Source organism: Ambystoma mexicanum, chromosome 6p, assembly GCF_040938575.1.
Source record: "Ambystoma mexicanum isolate Mex_15411 chromosome 6p, UKY_AmexF1_1, whole genome shotgun sequence".
Taxonomy (NCBI): Eukaryota; Metazoa; Chordata; class Amphibia; order Caudata; family Ambystomatidae; genus Ambystoma; species Ambystoma mexicanum.
Window position 1 is genome coordinate 1,355,583,801 of NC_090935.1, and position 17,260 is coordinate 1,355,601,060.

General features: G+C 46.8%; 1 protein-coding gene across 1 annotated transcript in view; it reads left to right on the forward strand.

Annotated features, from left to right (window-relative positions):
* The window catches only part of FREM1 (FRAS1 related extracellular matrix 1), a 1,195,879-nt gene that overhangs the window by 204,522 nt on the left and 974,097 nt on the right, over positions 1–17,260 (forward strand). The window contains exon 5 of the mRNA XM_069626057.1: positions 6,584–6,783. Within this exon, the coding sequence (XP_069482158.1) occupies positions 6,584–6,783 (200 nt within the window). The remainder of the gene's footprint in view (positions 1–6,583; positions 6,784–17,260) is intronic.

Here is a 17,260-nt window from a genome sequence, read left to right on the forward strand (position 1 = left end):
TCTCTTTCTTCCCCGTCTGCCTTACATCAAAGAGACTTCAATAGGTACTTCCCTGATGTGATCTTGCCATTGTCCTGACAGGACTTTCCGTTCAAGCACTTGTTCCCAGTAAGGGTATATTCTGACCTCTTGAGAAGGTGACAAGCCTTCCCTGAGATAACAAAATGGTCTAGAGCCAAATGGTTTGTTTTGGATGAAACTAAGCCCACAACGGTGGTACACAACATTTTGGCAGTTGAATAAGTCACTAGAAACCATGTTATCTATAAAATGACATCACAATGGTTCTGGCCAATGTGATGTACATTCCCATAGACCACCAAATGAAACCTGACAAGGTTTATATTTATTTATTTATCTGCCACCATGCCTTGGGGATGTACAATTATATAATGTGGAACATGGCTGACCATGTTAACAGCAGCCCCTATCTATTGGAACATTGGTTACATCAGGCTGTTTGCAGGAATGTACATATTTATCTGTAACTGCCATGTTGCCATACCTTAAGGCAGTTACTGCGGGTGCCAGTTGACAGTCCTAGCAGAGTTATGTGTTTGCATTATACTTTTCTTCATGGAGCATTATGAAAGTGAGCCTAATTAGCAGAGCTACTTTCTGATGTAGAATTACCAGCATCATGTTGTCTTACAACAATTAAACATCTCGGGATTGCCTACCCACAAGTCATAGCAAGATGCATACCACATTTATTGTACAAATTGGACATTATTATTCACAGAGGAGAGGCATTCTAACAAACCATAGCATTATATAAATCAAAGACGCAAATAAATTCCGCAGCAAATGGCAAACCTTACCAGACAGAGAAGAGAAGTTGCATGTTAAGAGTCATGAAGACGGATTCATGATAGCGACTTCTATTATATCACCTATTATCAGGAGAGACATCTTTATTGAAGGGCAAAAGGGGCACCTGCCCTGGGCCCCCACCTTAGCTGGCACAAGCCTGCCTGATCCAAAGAAGGCAGTTTCCATGGTTCATCAAACTTAAATAGCACAACACAGGATATTTTAATAGCGTGCTGCTGAGGCACTAAATCAATTTCCTGTCTGTTGTTGAGAAGTACATTTTGCTTTTATCAGTTCATCCTTCAATGTGCCTTAAACTATTTGTGTATAGGCATGTTACAAATGCCATATCATATCATATCAATGCTTTATATGTTGACTAGTATATATAGTTTGTTAGTTCACTATGGCACAACTAGTGTAGCATTCTCACCTTTCTGTTGGGATTATATTGATGATGTGCAATAACCGAAGTTGAAATGCATATTGATATATTCGAGTCCTGCGATGGTTCAGAAGATAGCTCACTGTGTTAAGCACTCCTTGCAGAGATTTGTGTTCATATACAAGATTACAAAACCAAACTCCAGCAAGGCCAACCCAGCCTTTCCTATGTCTAAAGTTCATAAATCTGCACGTTTATGTAGTTTGATTTATAGTGCAATAGATGCTATTATCACCAATGTACCTTCACCAGATAGCGGGTGCTATGAAAACAACCAAAGCATCATTATGATGAAGGTCTAGAAATCAGTTCCTTCAAATCGGGGGTTGTAAAACCTAGGTAGTCACCTCCAATGATCAGCCTACAGTGTGAGTCCAGAGAGGGGATTAGGTATCCAAATTCAACACAGTGGAGCCAAATCAGTCATGCTCGTATCCTGGCTTTGCCAACAGAAAACATAGTCATCCTGGAAAAATCATCTTATATCACTGACAGAACTGTGCTGTGTTCTGTTAAAAGACTTGCCTTCTCACATGTTGCTGATATGATATGATATTTTATTTATATCACGCTCGTACACAGGTGTTTCAGAGTGCGATCAGGCAAAGGAAGGGGAACAGGGGAGAAACAAAAACAGCGATCTTACTAGGCCCAGTGACATGGAGAACACGCAAGTGCATGGGGAAGGGATGTAGAGGGGAAGGGATTCTCGACAGAAGAAAGCAGACCAGATATCACAGGCATATGTCAAGCATATTTTAAGGTCTGCTTATTTGACACAGAATGGTTTTCTTTTTTGTACAATACTAAGGATCTTCTGCACATCGTAAATAACAATCCACACACATGTGTATTGGGTGTCTTTAAAGCTTTACAATTGAAAAGACAAACCCATATAAAATATTTTAAGATCACATCAGGTATTGTTCTGGTACTGGCATATTTCACCTGATGATGGAGACAAGAAAGCTAGAATCAGTCCTACTTTGCAAATGGTCATGTTGGGTTATGCGATTTGTGTGCTTTCCAAGTCAGTTCTATAAAATGTTATCATTTTAGTTCGTGGTAAGTACTAGAAAAGAAAGTGGTGAAGTGCAGAAATTGCAGATTGCTGTGAAAAGCCCAGCTTCACCTCCTAACCAATATGTGATCCTGGGCAGCTCATTTAATCTGGTATTACCTAACCTGTCAAAATGGCAAGTCCCTAAACCTTTCAAAATTGTCAACCATTCAGAGTAATTGTGTTCTCAGGGTATGATCTTTCAATAAGCCTCACTCAAGGTTTCACTGGCTATAGTGTTGCCTCATCTCCAATAATAGTGAGCATTGATATATTGCACACAAGAGCCACGTGTTTATTTTTTCTCTAAAGTCAACACCGCTTCAAAACCATGTCCGTCTTCTAATCTCAATCTGTATGAATATGGACACCTTTGTGGTAGCTTCTAATCTGCATCCACTCTCTATGCTATGACAAGTGTAGCTGTTTCAATGAGCACTTTTGCATTCTGTGAGGCAGCTAACCTGATTTGTGTATTCTGTTTTTGTGCACTTTCTTCATATGATGCACTCTACAAAAAAGAAATCATAATCGGCAAACAAGAGTCCTACAACTCGCGAATAACGCAAGCTAATTCTAGCGTAAAATAATTGTTTACTATCCTTAAAGAGCTGGAAACACCCATCCCAGTCCCCGACACATGAAAGACAAACAATGGTGCACCAGTGTCCAAAATGCCCTCTCCAATAAAGTTGCAGGCCTACAACTCAAAATCAATAACAAGAAAGAATCTCTCGTCTGTACAGGCCATGTATAGAACACCACCACCCCTGCCCCCCAAAGCTCCACACCTAAACCCCACCTTCGCTTCAGCTTCTCCAAAGTTTCCACATTAGAGGTGGAAAAAATAATTCTTATCCTCAAATCTTCTAACTGCCAGGGTGACCCCTGCCCTTCACAAATCATCAAAGATGCTGCCAGAGACCTCTCACCCTTCATCACCAAGCTTATCAATGCCTCCTTCTCCTCAGGGACCATCCCCAGCAATCTCAAAGAGTCATGGGTCCTCCCTTTACTCAAAAAACCTTCCTTCGACCCATCAATACCTACAAACTACAGACCCATCACCACCATCCCCTTCCTGCTTAAAATACTAGATAAGACCGCCTATCTGCAAATACAACAATACCTAGAAAAAAACCACCTCTTGGGAATCCGTCAGTCGGGCTTTAGACCCCAACACGGGACAGAGACTGCACTCATTGACCTTAAAGCACAAATTGATACTCTCAGAGACAATCGGAAAACTGCTCTACTACTTCTACATGACCTCTCAGCAGCATTTGATTTAGTAGACCACAAAATTCTCTGCAGCCACCTTGTCTCGGCAGCCCACTTCTCACAAGAGGCTAACGGCTGGATTGAATCTTTCCTCAACAACAGGTCTATGCGTGTCTTTTCTATTTCAGCCTCCGCCGACCCCATCCCCATCACCTGCGGGGTTCCCCAGGGGTTATGCATCTCCCCCACTTTGTACAACATGTTCACGAAGCCCCTGTTCGATGATCTTGATGGTCTGGGTATCACCTACACTAACTATGCCGATGATACCAAGATCCTCATCCCGCTGATGGGAGATTATGACAAGGATTTGGCCTTGGTGAACAAGGTGTACCTCATCATCCAGGCATGGATGACCTCTCATAGTCTATGGCTGAATGATGACAAGACCGAGCTCATCATCCTTGGTTCCACCCCTAACATAAATAAACTGAATCACAAATACGCTAGCTTTAGTATAGATGACAACCCCATTAACGTAGCCAAAGAAGTTAAAATGCTAGGGTTTTATCTAGACGCCACCCTCTCCTTCCTAAACAGGTTAGCTCCATGGCCTCCTCTACAGCCTGCACCTGTAAATTAATAAGAGCAGCTAAACCCTTCCTTTCGACCCAGAGCTGCACACCTTAGCCAGAGCTCTTATCCTATCAAAATTGGATTATTATAACACCCTATATGTTGGAGCCAACATATTACAAACAAAATCCAGATTTTGAAAAACAATGCTCTCAGAGCAGCTCTGAGCATCTCCAAAAAAGACTGCATCTCCAACATTAGGAGAGCCCACAACTGGCTTACCACAACCGACAAAATCTTGCTCAATGTAGCCTCTCTGACGCACAAATGCCTCAATAATGCAGCCCCTCGTTATCTTGTCGACAGAGTTAAGAGATACACCCCAAACCGATCTACCAGAACTTCCAACTACAATCTACTCACAGTCCCCCGATTTAAATGAACCAAAACTGGTGGTAACAGCTTCCAGGTGAAAGCAGCCCAATACTGGAACTCCCTGCCACCCACCCTAGGATCACCTCAATCCTATCCTCACTTTAGGCGCAACTACATTAAACGGATAAAGGTAAATGACCGCTAACCACACCCATGCTTGCTCTCCTTATGTACATTTTGTAAACTGCATTTCAATGTTTCTACCGTGTACCTGTAACTGTACCTACCCATGGACACACCTGTAAATTGCCTATGTACATACCTGTAAATTACTGTAACCAAGCTGAGAACAATCTTGTTGCACCTGCGCCCTGATACCCTTGGTTCTGGCGTGCACTACAAATGAATAAAACAAACAAAACAAACAAACAAACATGATCTGTGTCCTGCATTTATACTACAACACGTGTACCTTCTTCTTCTATTGCTAAAAATGTGTCCTGTGCATCTGCTAGAAAAAGGCCCTTATGGTGGATTTATTCTAGTTACTGCAAGATGCGAGGCAGCATTTGAAGCCATGGGTTGTGAACGCGTCAAGCGGGGTGCGACCATATATTCTGCATCCATTCATTTCTTTAGTTTGGTGGAGTTGGGGGGGAGGGCAATGGGGTTCAAGCCCCAGGCACCAAAAGTGCTTAAGATGGCCCTGCTTATCGGATTGCATTTCCTCTGGGGCTAGGCGAATGGCCTTCTAAAGAATGCTACCGTCTCTCATACTTAGGTCGAGGGAAGGCTCCCACACTACCCCAACAAGATAAGGGAATTTTGGGATAGTGGAACCTAACATAAGAAGGCCCCACAAACCTCCAGGAGAGTTAGTGGCCTGCTGGACCTTCCAGGGCTATGAACCCTGAAAGCACTGCAGGACTGAGGAGCGCTTTGATCTAGTGAAGTGAAAGCTGAAAGCGTCGTGGGGTGAACAAGTAGAAGAGAGGTGTTGTAAATCTGAAGAAGCACTTCAGTTCTAACGGAGGTACTGGAAACCTAGAAAAGCATTTGAGCCCTGGGAGGTTTTGTGAATCTGAAAAATGCACTTGAATCTTGAGAGTTGCTGCAAATCTAAAAAAAAGCACTTGAACCTTGAGAGTTGCTGCGTCCCTGAAAAGGATCTTGAAACCTGATCGGTGCTATGAAACTGTACAAATACTTAAACCCCAAAAGGAGCAGTGAATCTAAAAAAATTAAAACACTTGAATGCTATGAACCTGAACAGGCTCTTGAACTCTGGGAGTTCCTGTGAACCCATAAAAGCACTGGGATCCGGAGAGGTGTTGTGAACTTTTAAAGCACATGAAACTTGAAAGGTGCTGTGAAACTGAAGATACACCTGAACCCTGAGGGATACCCCGAGAACCTGAAAAGAAGCTTGAATTCTGAGAGGTGCTTTGATTTTGAAGAATTACATAAAAGAAGCGAGAAGAGAGGAAACACTGATTTCCTTTATTGACAACTCGAGAGAAGAAAATAAGAGAGAGGCAAAGTGTTTTGCTCTACTGTAAATTTGACAACAATCCCATGAAGAACTGGCAGGCCCTGTGAGGAAACTGATAATGGAGAAGGGTTAAACATTTATTGTATTAATGTATGATGATTTCAAACATTAAAGGCATGAAAATGTAAATGTTTTCATTGTTGACGGGTTGAACGATACCACTCTACACAATCATACATAGCTTTACCTCCTGTCCGCTTGTACTCATGGGGATGTGGTGTGAAAGTGGGCCTTGTAAACCATCACGTACCAGTAGGTCCAGTAACACAGTGCATTTTAACGTCAGAGAAATTATTTTTTTAAATGCTGTAGAATTGAATGATGTGTTAAGGCGTGTTGCAGACGGGTATTTTTTAAAAAGCACACAAATAAAATACTTTTTCTGATTAACGCATTGTTGATTTATATTTTTGCTTTTTAAAAGTACAGTAGCTTGTAGCCTAAATGAATAATCTGTTAGAGCAATAATTCAAACGAAGATACGGTACTCTACGCCATTTAATTATTGTTTTGAACGTGAATGATTTCTGTTATATTGTAGAGCACACAACAGACCCAAAGTGCCAAAAGGGAGCCTGTTCAGCTGGTCGTAAGAAGATTCAAACTTCGCTAAAAGTCACTTGTGAAGAGTTCCTTCTCAGAGGATTACGATACGAGCACCTGGAACCACCGTCGCCCAACACGGATTACATTTCAATCAGGCTGGATCTTACTGACAGCAGGAGCAAGACCATCTACCAGGTACAGTCGTAAAAAGATTGCTTTGAACTGTTGAATGCACCACAGAGCTCAATTGGGCATTTTCAAAATGCAGAATTGCCCGTATGTTCCACATGCTCCGCTTCATTGGGTGGAGCATCTAATGATGTTCATTTTCAGTCAGTTAAACTGTGAATTCTCACGCTCTACATTGTCCGAACTGTGATAAGTCCACAAAACATTTTGACATATCTATACTTTATATTAGCACCCAGGACAGGGGCAGCCACCAATCAGGTTCCTTGGATCGCGGGCTGAGACTGCTGATCTCAGCCCGTGTTCCATGGAAACCCGATAGCTGCTTCCCCTGGCCCGCAGTGCCATCTTCTTCCCACCCTCCCATTCCCTTCATTTTTTTAGAAAACTCAACCGCCCTCCCCAGCCCCACTTACCTGACTGCGGCTGCTCCTTTTGGAGCCCTGCCTTCCAGATCCATGGCGGCCATCTTGTGCCAGTATTTTCATTCAAGGAACGGGATGGGCGCAGCGTTCCGTTTCTTGAATGAAAATACATTTTTCCTTGCACCCCAGGTTTCTGATCCGGAAACCTGGGGTGCTATTAGCCTTAACACCCTCTCTGGCGTGCCAGGTCTTTAACTCAGGCCTCGGGCTGAAAACACCTGATCCGCCCGCCGCCAAGTAGTGTTAAAATTCAACACCTACAAATAACAGGAACTACTAATAACCAACTTAATGAGACTCACTTTTGTAAACCATGGAAGAGTCAATTGTTGAGTCAGACTTTCCTTGACCTTTCTACTACCATGGAGAGCTCAGCTTCAAGTGTATTATAAATATAGCCATGTCTCCAGATCCAAGGAATGCATCTGTTCATCTAGGTCCGGCTATATCCAGTAGCCTGCTGGTATGTAATGCAAACAATCAACCAGGACTGGTCTGCCGGACACAATCCAAGCAGCACCAAGTTAGTTCTTGGGGTACCTTCAAACAAATGGCTGCATTCTTCATTGGTTTGTGACTACTGTGAGAAACCTGAGACTATTCTCATTCCTATTCCCCATAGGTCCTCTGCGCAGGTGGCCAGGGAAAGGCCATCGCTCTTGGATCTGACTCTGGGGGTGGACAAGTTAGGGAGGATCACCTGGGTAGAGGGTCTGTGGGTACTGGCAGTGGGATGCCCTTGGGAGAGACATGGTATTCCCCTTTTCCTACTAATGACCAAACCAACCCTTCCCCCGTCTTCATGGGGTATTATAAACCAACTCCCCTGACTTCCTCATGTAAACCTACAAAAAGTACTGAGACGAGCAAGAGGCAACCATGAGTAATGAAGACTAGCTACGTTTACCACTCTGGTACTGGGACAAGTTAGAGGCCTGCTGAGAGCAGTAGAGATCAGGCATGTCCCCTTAATGATGGTAAGGCAGAGTGAATTGTAAACTCACACCTGCAGCATGTTAAGCAGGAAGCAGTGACCGGAGCAGTGACAGTAAAATTGCATCAGCAGTAGAGTGGCCAAGATACACAGCGTGGAGCTGCCCGTGTGGAGCACACCTATGGTTCAGTGAAGAGCAGCCCGGGAGCTGGGCCTCTGTGGAACCGAATGAGCTTTGAAATGGGAGCCGTGTCGGAAGGCTGCCCCTTTTTCTATTGCGCAAAGAGCTTGTTTCCCTGGGGCCAGAAGCCAACTCAAGAGTGCCTAAGGGGCAGGAGGTGGATCCTGGGGGCAGCGATCAAAAGCCAGGAGATCTGCGTTGCAGGAACTTGCATCAAAGTAACCAGTGAGTTTCTAAGCAAACAGAAAGCATGTATGCGAGTGATTGATCTTAGGCCCAATGTTATTTTGTATCGGGAGTGGTCGCGTGAAGTAAGACAAGTTGAAGGTCACGGATTCAAATTCTTGCAAACCAGCAACTAATAAGACTTGTTAATCCTTGAACGAGAGAGGATACTTTGTTACGGAGTGGTCTTATGTATATGAAAGCATGTTGTCGAAAGTCTGCGAAAAATGGGCATAGTTAAAGGCAAACTACAAAAGCAAATTACAATGAATTGAATTGAAAACAACAGCAGAGTGATTTACACGAAAACCTTTAAATATTATTGAATGCAAAATCAAAAATAAATGTGACAAATATATTTTCACATTCAGAATACTGCACTGAAAGAAAATTAATATTTATGAAGATATTAAAGAAATTAAGCATTACCATTTAAATGAATACACGGTATGACAACTCCAAATGTGGATGAAACTTAACTTGCAAGCAATGTTCATCTACATTGAAACTTCAAATCTTTTAAGTGGGGGCGTGGCTAAATGGCCGCGTGAAAGGACGTGCCCTAGAAGAGCTCCCGCAGATCTGACATCGATCCTTTAGAAAAACAAAGTTTCCAGGAGACAATGCATGCCGGCAGCATACCCATGGATGTATGAATGACTGGTGCATACATCAAGCGGCGAGAGGGTCTGATCAGCAACAGGAAAGGGAAGCTACAGCCACCGAAAAGAAGCAGGGTGCCTGTGATCTGAAGACTGGCAAGATGGCAGACAGAGGACAAAGGGCCATAAACTGACCACAGTGCCGCGGCTGCAAACGTAAGCTGGTGCGGCCGAGATTAAGCCTGCTGCGGCTTTATGGTACATGTGAAGCCCAGCCCATGAGCAGAATAAAGAATCTGGCCAGAGGGGTCCTGCTGGACCGAGGGGCGGGCACCGAGGCCGCAACAAGTACAGGAGTGGCAAGGGGTCTTTGCCAACACTGATCGCCAGACACTGCGCAGGGCCGGAGCGGATCGCCCCCGGCGGCGCTGCTGCCACTGAGCACGGGACGGCAGGACAGCTGGCGCTGTGCGCTCTGGGCTTTGCGGTTGGATCCCGGGGCTCCCGGTGGAGTGGAGGCCCCCGCAGTGTCGGGGCCTTGGGGGGGCTGGACAAGGCAGGAGACGCCGGCCCTCACAGCGATCCGGATCACCAGCGAGATGGTGTCGGAATCCTTCCTGCACGGCTGCAAAGGGATCTACAATAGCTGGATCCAGCGGGCACTCAGACTGGCCGTGCTGCGGCCTGTCGCACCTGGGAACAGCGCAAGAAGGCCTGAATCGGAGATCTCTCCGGGCACTGGGGGATCCGTTAGATGACCAGAGTGCCCCGAAGGTGGCGCCCAGTTGGTCTTCCACGGAGCACCTACCAAGAACGCAGAACGCAGACCCAGCCCTGGAACGTGGGTGTGGGCACAAGCCCCCAGTATAGTGCAGCACCCGCAGCAGCTGCGCGGTTGCCGACGTAACGCACAAGCCGAGGAGCGGAAACCTGAGTGCCTAGGCCTGAGGACAAAAGGGGAATGCACTGGGGCCAGAGACATTCACCAGGTGCCAGAGCCCCCACACTAATATCCACGAAAGAGAGTGGGATCAGCGGACCGCCTGGACAAGGTCCCAGTGCTGCAAGACCCTGTTGCCCATAGAAAGGGGCAGACCAGCACAGTTCGCTCCAGGGCATACACCGCACACGAGAGAGCATGCAGAAGGTAGCCTATGCCGGCACAGGGCTTGGTGGATGCGCTAAAGACACCACTGTTGGTCAAAGAGCCGTGGGGTCCTGCCGGGGCCCGGAGCGGGAGCGTGTGGAGCCAGTGGATGCGCCCGACCACCAGTGTCTGCGAGAGTTACAGCGCACGCCTGTGTAAGTGGATTGAGCCAAGCCTGGCACGTGGGAGGACATAACCCATTCCAGGAGTGTAACAGGCAGTCGGTACATATCTCCGACACGGTCGAATTGGGCCCAAATACCGGGAACCGTCCAACACTGCGTAGACCTTCAGGCGAGAGGTTGTTGCGTTGGCCCACAACTTGCTGGTACAGCACGATGTCTAACAAGACCGTAAGATTGAAGAGCAAGCAGCCCATGCTGGATGACTATGCTAAGACACCGCCTGGAGCAGAAGGGGCCAGGAGCAAAGATAAAACTACCGCCGGGAGTACAGAGGCACCGGGCACAATCCAGGAGGTGCTCGACGCGATTGCGGACCTGAAAGTTGCCTGCGAAACTAAATTGGGACTGGCCATGAACAAACTGAAGGTGGCACTGAACCTTAAGGTTGGGGTGGTCCAGGAAGAGGTAAACCTACTTAGACAAGATGTTAGGACATTGGCAGAGCGCACTAAGGGACTTGGAAAAGGAGATGGCCCTGAACACAGCGGATTGCACCGCCCATAAATCGGAACTTCATGCCCTTGTGCAGCGAGTGGGCAACCTAGAAAGCAGGGCGGAAGAAGCAGAAGGACGTGCCCGACGGAATGAAATCCACATCATAGGACTGCCAGAGGGAACTGAAGGGCCTAACCTAACGGAATATGTCGAAACTATGTTACTGCAGGAAATAACTGGAGGGGTGCTGACCCACGGGTTTGCTGTTGAAAGGGTGCACAGGGCCCTGATGAGGAAGCCGCCACCAGGGACCCCTCCCAGGCCATTGATTGCGAAGATCCTGAATTACCGGGATCGGGAAAAAATACTCGAATTCTTCCGGAAGGGCGGAACAATCGAAAAGGGGACAGCGAAGATAACCGCATACCCAGACTACACCTTGCAGGTGCAGCGCAGTAGAATGAACTTTGGGGCGGTGAAAAGAAGACTGCGAGAAACAGGCCACAAGTATATGCTGCTTTACACGGCCAAACTGAAGGTGTTTCGCAAGAAAAGAACTTTGTTTTTTGAAACCCCAGAGGACGCCATGGGGTGGCTGGACACGCAGAGCTGCCCCCAGGAATCGGGTATCCAGACAGGAGTTGAAGAAGATAAGTAATATGCGGCTGTGGCACCCAAGGTGACATAGTGCAAGACACTGGGACTGGAATATAGTATTAGAGGAAGCTTACAGGGAATGTGCTGCTCAGGATGTACATGCATGCATGATCCGTTTGAACTGAATAATCTTAATCACATAAGCGGGAGCTCCTGGGAGCCAACCCTTGTACCCCCATAGCATTAAGCTTAGTTAGGTCACTGGTAGTCCGGTGACACCCTGCTGGGTTCTTGTCCTCAGGTATTCCGAGGAGGGACCAAACGCGGGTGGGCCTGAGATCCAGGGATGGAGCTGGGCATTTGTTGGGGCTGGGTGGGGAGGGGGGAGGGAAAGTGTTGTGTGCAGTGGGTTGTAGTTGGGGAAGGAGGGGAAGGGGAGGCTGTTGGGGTTGGGAGGGAAGTGAGCCAAACTCTGTGTTATCGGGTGCGAAACGGGAAACTGAGAGGAGAGGCAGGATACCAACTCAATGGCGTCGGGTAATCTTAGAGTGGTGACATGGAACGTGCGGGGCCTCAATAGTTACCTAAAACATAATAAAGTAATGATGTATCTGAGGAGGATGAGGATTGATATAGTTTTATTACAGGAAACTCACCTCACCAAAGAGAAACTGGAGGTGGTTAAGAGAAAATGTAAGGGAAGTGTCATGGGAGCCACATACTCAGCCTATGCAAGAGGGGTTGTCATATGGGTGGCACTGCATGTGCCGTTTCAGCTGCTTCAGTCGACAATAGACCCGGATGGTAGAATGGTGGTGGCGGAGGGGCTCCTGGAGAACCGAGAAGTGAACATTATAAATTTATATGCCCCTAACCAGGACACAGCGGCTTGCTTTAGGTCAATATATAGTAAGATCAGCCCCCTGCTAGGCGGCGCGATACTGTGGGGAGGTGATTTCAATTGCACACTGAACCCCAAGATGGATAGGTCAGATAGTAAGCTAGAAAAACCCACTCTGGCAGCCAAAGCGTTGTGGGCACTGTTGACAGACTTCAAACTGGAGGATGTGTGGAGGCGGTTGCACCCAACAGACAGGCATTACTCACATTACGCAGGCCGCATGACCTGCACACTAGGCTGGATTATGTGTTCGCTGCCGCTGAGATAGCGAGAGAAATGGTGGGAGCAGAATATAAAGCCAGGGTGCTTTTGGACCATTCCCCTTTGGTCCTAGAGTGGCGACACCATCCCCCTAGGGCACGTATCCCGACGTGGAGGCTCAGAGCTGAGGCCCTACAGCACCCAGGATTCTGAGAGGACCAAAGGAAAGCCATCACAGAATATTTCGACATTAATACTGGCAGCGTGCAATCAGTGGGAACAGTATGGGAGGCATTCAAGGTGGTGGTGTGTGGGGTAGCTATATCAAAATCCAGAGGGTTCCAAGGGGGTATAGAATGAGAGTTGCAGGAAACGGAAAGAGAGCTAGAGGATTTGATGTGTAAGGGGGGGACCACCCGGGAAGACGGTGCAAAGATGAGGGAGCTGCAAAAGGCTAGCAGCGAGCTCTGGGATAGGCTATGTAAGCTGAATTATAAGAAATACGTAGAAAGACAGCATGCAGGTGGAGACAAGCCGGGCAGATTGCTGGCCTGGTTATATAAAAATGAAACACCCCAACCAATGATTAGATAAGTTAGGGGCGAGGAGGGCCAGATCTGCGATACCCAGGAAGGTGTGAATGAAGAGTTCCTCAGGTATTATAAACGCTTGTATGAGGACACAGGTGGAGACATGGGCCAAGAAATTCGGGAAACACCAGAAGATATAGGTCTGCCCACTTTAGACGACCTGGAACGAGCAGACTTGGAGGCCCCAATCACCTCAGACGAAATAGAGACAGTGATCCAGCACCTGCCCACCTGTTAAGCGCCTGGGTCGGACGGATTACCCAGCGAATTCTATAAAGCGTACAGGCAGGAGTTGCTCCAGCCGCTGCTGGCCATGTTCAATGAGGCCTACGAACGGGAGGAGTTGCCAGAGTCCCTACAAGAAGCGGTGATCATCCCGCTCTTGAAACCGGATAAGCCGGATGCAGACTGTGGGTCCTACAGGCCCTTATCGATACTCAACCAGGATAGCAAAATACTCACAGCGGTGCTCGCCAACAGGGTCAAGTGAGTAATTGGCAGATTGATACACCCAGACCAAACAGGCTATGTCCCCGGCAAAAACATTACTGATAATCATAGGATAGGAGGCTACATCATATTATTGACCAAACAGGGAAAGACCCGGGTGAGCTGGCCATTGTGTGGTTGGACGCGGTCAGGGCCTTCGATTCAGTGAGGTGGCCATGGTTGATGGCGACCCTGAAAGGGTACGGGGTGGGGCCGGGGTACATAAGATGGGTCAAGATGTTATACAGCTCCCCGATCGCAAGGGTTAAAACAGGCGCCATAATCTCAGAGAAATGGCGACTCAGTAGGGGGACCAGACAGGGATGTCCATGGTCGCCCATGTTATATATTCTTGCGTTGGAGCCGTTGGCAGTTTGCCTTAGGCAACAATACGGAGAGGTGGGGATTCGTACGGCAGGAGGCACACACTTGATATCATTGTATGCTGATGACATGCTCCTCTACCTGCGCTTCCCGGAAGAGAACCTGCAATATGTCCTGGAGATGATGGAACACTGCGCCACCCTCTCGGGCATATCAGTAAACCCAGGGAAGTCCAGCGTGTTCCCCTTGGGGAGATACAGGGGCATTCCACCAGAGAAGCTGCCCATTTTGCAGATACCCTGGCGGACCGAGACGTTTCGATACCTAGGCATAAATGTATACCACAAGATAGAGGGAGAGCATAAATACAACACGGAGAAAGCAGTTGAAGGTATCAAAAACAGCATGGTGTTTTGGTCCAGATTGCCCCTAGCCATGATGGGAAGAGCGGCTTTGCTCAAGATGGTTGTTTTGCCCATACTGCTACACTTTTTTGTGAATGTCCCGTACTTGATCCCCAAACGCTTTTTTGTCAGACTTCATAGCCTGTGCAGGGGCTTCATATGGCACAATTCTAGGAACAGGGTGGCCCTTTGGAAATTACAAAATTCGTGTGATAAGGGGGGTATAAACCTGCCGAATTTTGAATTGTATTATCTGGCGGGACAGCTACTATATGTAGCTAGGTGGTTGTCTGAAGATGAATCGGCAGAAGCCAGGCTTTTGCGGGGTGACTCTGCCCCCTGCTTCCTTAGAGAGACAGTGTGGTTGCCTAAAACAAAAGTGTTGGGGAGGGGGAGGTTGCTGGTGCTGGGCTGGGAGCTCTGGCGTAGAGCATGGCGAACTGTGGGTGACCCGGACCGCTTTCCCAACAGGTTCCGTTGGTGGTGTTATGTGGGGGAGACTACCAACTGATTAAAGGGATCCGCATATACTGGGAACCGGTGGGCCTGGCCACCCTGGGTGACATGTGGCAGCAGGGGGAGGCATTAGGATTCCAGAGACTAATGGAGGAGACCGGGGTGCATAAAGGCCAACATATTACTTATTCCAGAATCATGAAATGGGTGAGGGAAAGGTGGCCCGAAACAGTACTTGCAGAACAACCTGATGCCACCATAGAAATGATGTACGGTCTCTCGGAGGGCGGGCACGAAATATCTCGGATATATGAGTTACTGGGCACAAAGGCGGGGAAGGAGCTGCTTCAACTGAGGCATGACTGGGAGGAGGAGGTGGGGGAACCCATGACAGACGGACAATGGGACAGAGCTCAAAGGTACCATAAGAAGGTGTCCGGAATGCGAGACTTTAGCGGATCCAGCTATATGTCACCCACAGGGCATATTTGACCCCCGGTAGAATAGCTAGGTTTGGTGGCTCGGCTGTACAGAAATGTCCCAGGTGCGGGGAGGAGGAGGCTGGATTGCTGCATATGTTCTGGGCTTGTCCGGAAGTGAACAGATTCTGGATAGAACTCAAAACAAGATTGGCTAGCAGTGGGGTGCTGCTTGACGTTGGATCTGCTTGGGCATGCATGCTTGAGAGCTTTCCCAGGCCACGTAACCTAAAGCATATTAGCAAAATGAAGGACCTGGCTTATATCTTGGCCTAGCGCAGAATTGCAATGTGCTGGAAAGCGGCCCACCGGCCTAGATTGGAGATGTGGTGGGCGGACCTCCTGAAATGGGCAGAGGCAGAAACTGTGGCCTGGTATGAAGCAGTCACTAGAGGTGGGGAGGAGGAGGTGGGTCCCCTGGTAGCCTGGAAGCAAATGGTGACTTTGATGGTAAACCCCCACCAGGCCGACCATGAAGCGGATGACTTGGATGAGATGATGATAAGAGACACCTGAAGAGGCTCAGGTAGATGACACGGATACAATGGCTCAAGTTAATGGGGCGGGAGGGGGGAGGACAGAAGAGAGCATTTTATAATGTAACGTTTTAACATTGACCACAAATGTCCTAAATGGTTGTAATGTTTGGAGTGTTGTTTGTTAAAATAATAAAAACTATTAAAAAAAATAATCTTTTAAGTGTTAAATCAAGTAAACCAATGCATATTGAACTCTAAGATGAATAGAACTTTAACAAAACCAGCAAATCCGATGTGTATTGTAATCCAAAGTGAATGGAACTTTGGAGGCAATCTTTGAAAACGGAATTAAAACGAACTGCCATTTTCAACAAAGATAATTCTTTTGCGCAAAGACCAGCCATATGCAGAGGGTCCAAGTGTGGGGTAGAACATTTGGAAATATCATTAAAACAATACATCATTTAAAGAAGGTCTTGGGGAAGGGAACCCTGCGGTTTTGAACTATCTATTGACTTGAGGAAGAAACCTCAGGATATTTGGTGTTTTTGAACTGTGTTTTGGAACTTGGGGAGGGGTATCCCGAGTCCTGGATGCTCCTATATTATTTTGGAACATAAGGTAATCCTGATACTTTTGGTAGAACTGCTTTATACTTGGGGAATGGAGCTGAAAGAAAGCTGCGAGTTGGACAACGCACCAAACTTTTTACGGAGCACCATTTTTTGTTGGTTGTTAACATCCCTACAAGATGTTTGATATTAGTTGTCAGGGCAAGTATAGGTTTTGGACAGAGACAGACTTTGGCTCTCCTTTGTTTATGTTTGGTAGGGAGATCCCTCCATAGCATAGGGCAAGATAGGCTTTTTTCCATCCTGACATGTAAGCTAATAGAATTGTTTACTTTGAACTTTGAATCTGTTGTCTGTGTCTTACTCCAAGATGCCTTCACACTACCTTAATTTGTAAAATAATAGTTGGGGTGAATGTAAGATGTACCCCATTTGTTATTTTTCAAATCATAATTATTTTTTATATTCTCATCCAACGCTTCACCTTCCCCTTCCACAATACTAGTCCCACTTCTATGTTCTCTGTTTTAGCATGACGGTACACGTCTGTGAGAATTGCTACAAACAAATCTTTTAAGGGGAGCATTGCTGGCGATATAGCAGCCTTGGCAAGAGTTGCCGCTATCAAAAGAATCAAAGGATTCATTTAAAAACAATATTGCATAAATGTGTTTGTAATATGATTGAAAGCAGGATATCATTTGGTGTTTATAGAGGGCAATACTATTGCCCGGCAGCCACCTCAAAGAAGCTTCATATCATATGAAATATAAGTATCCAGGGATTGATTATTGTATAACATTATCCATTATGAATACCATGGATGTCTTTGCTATGCATAAGGTCTGGGAGCCCCT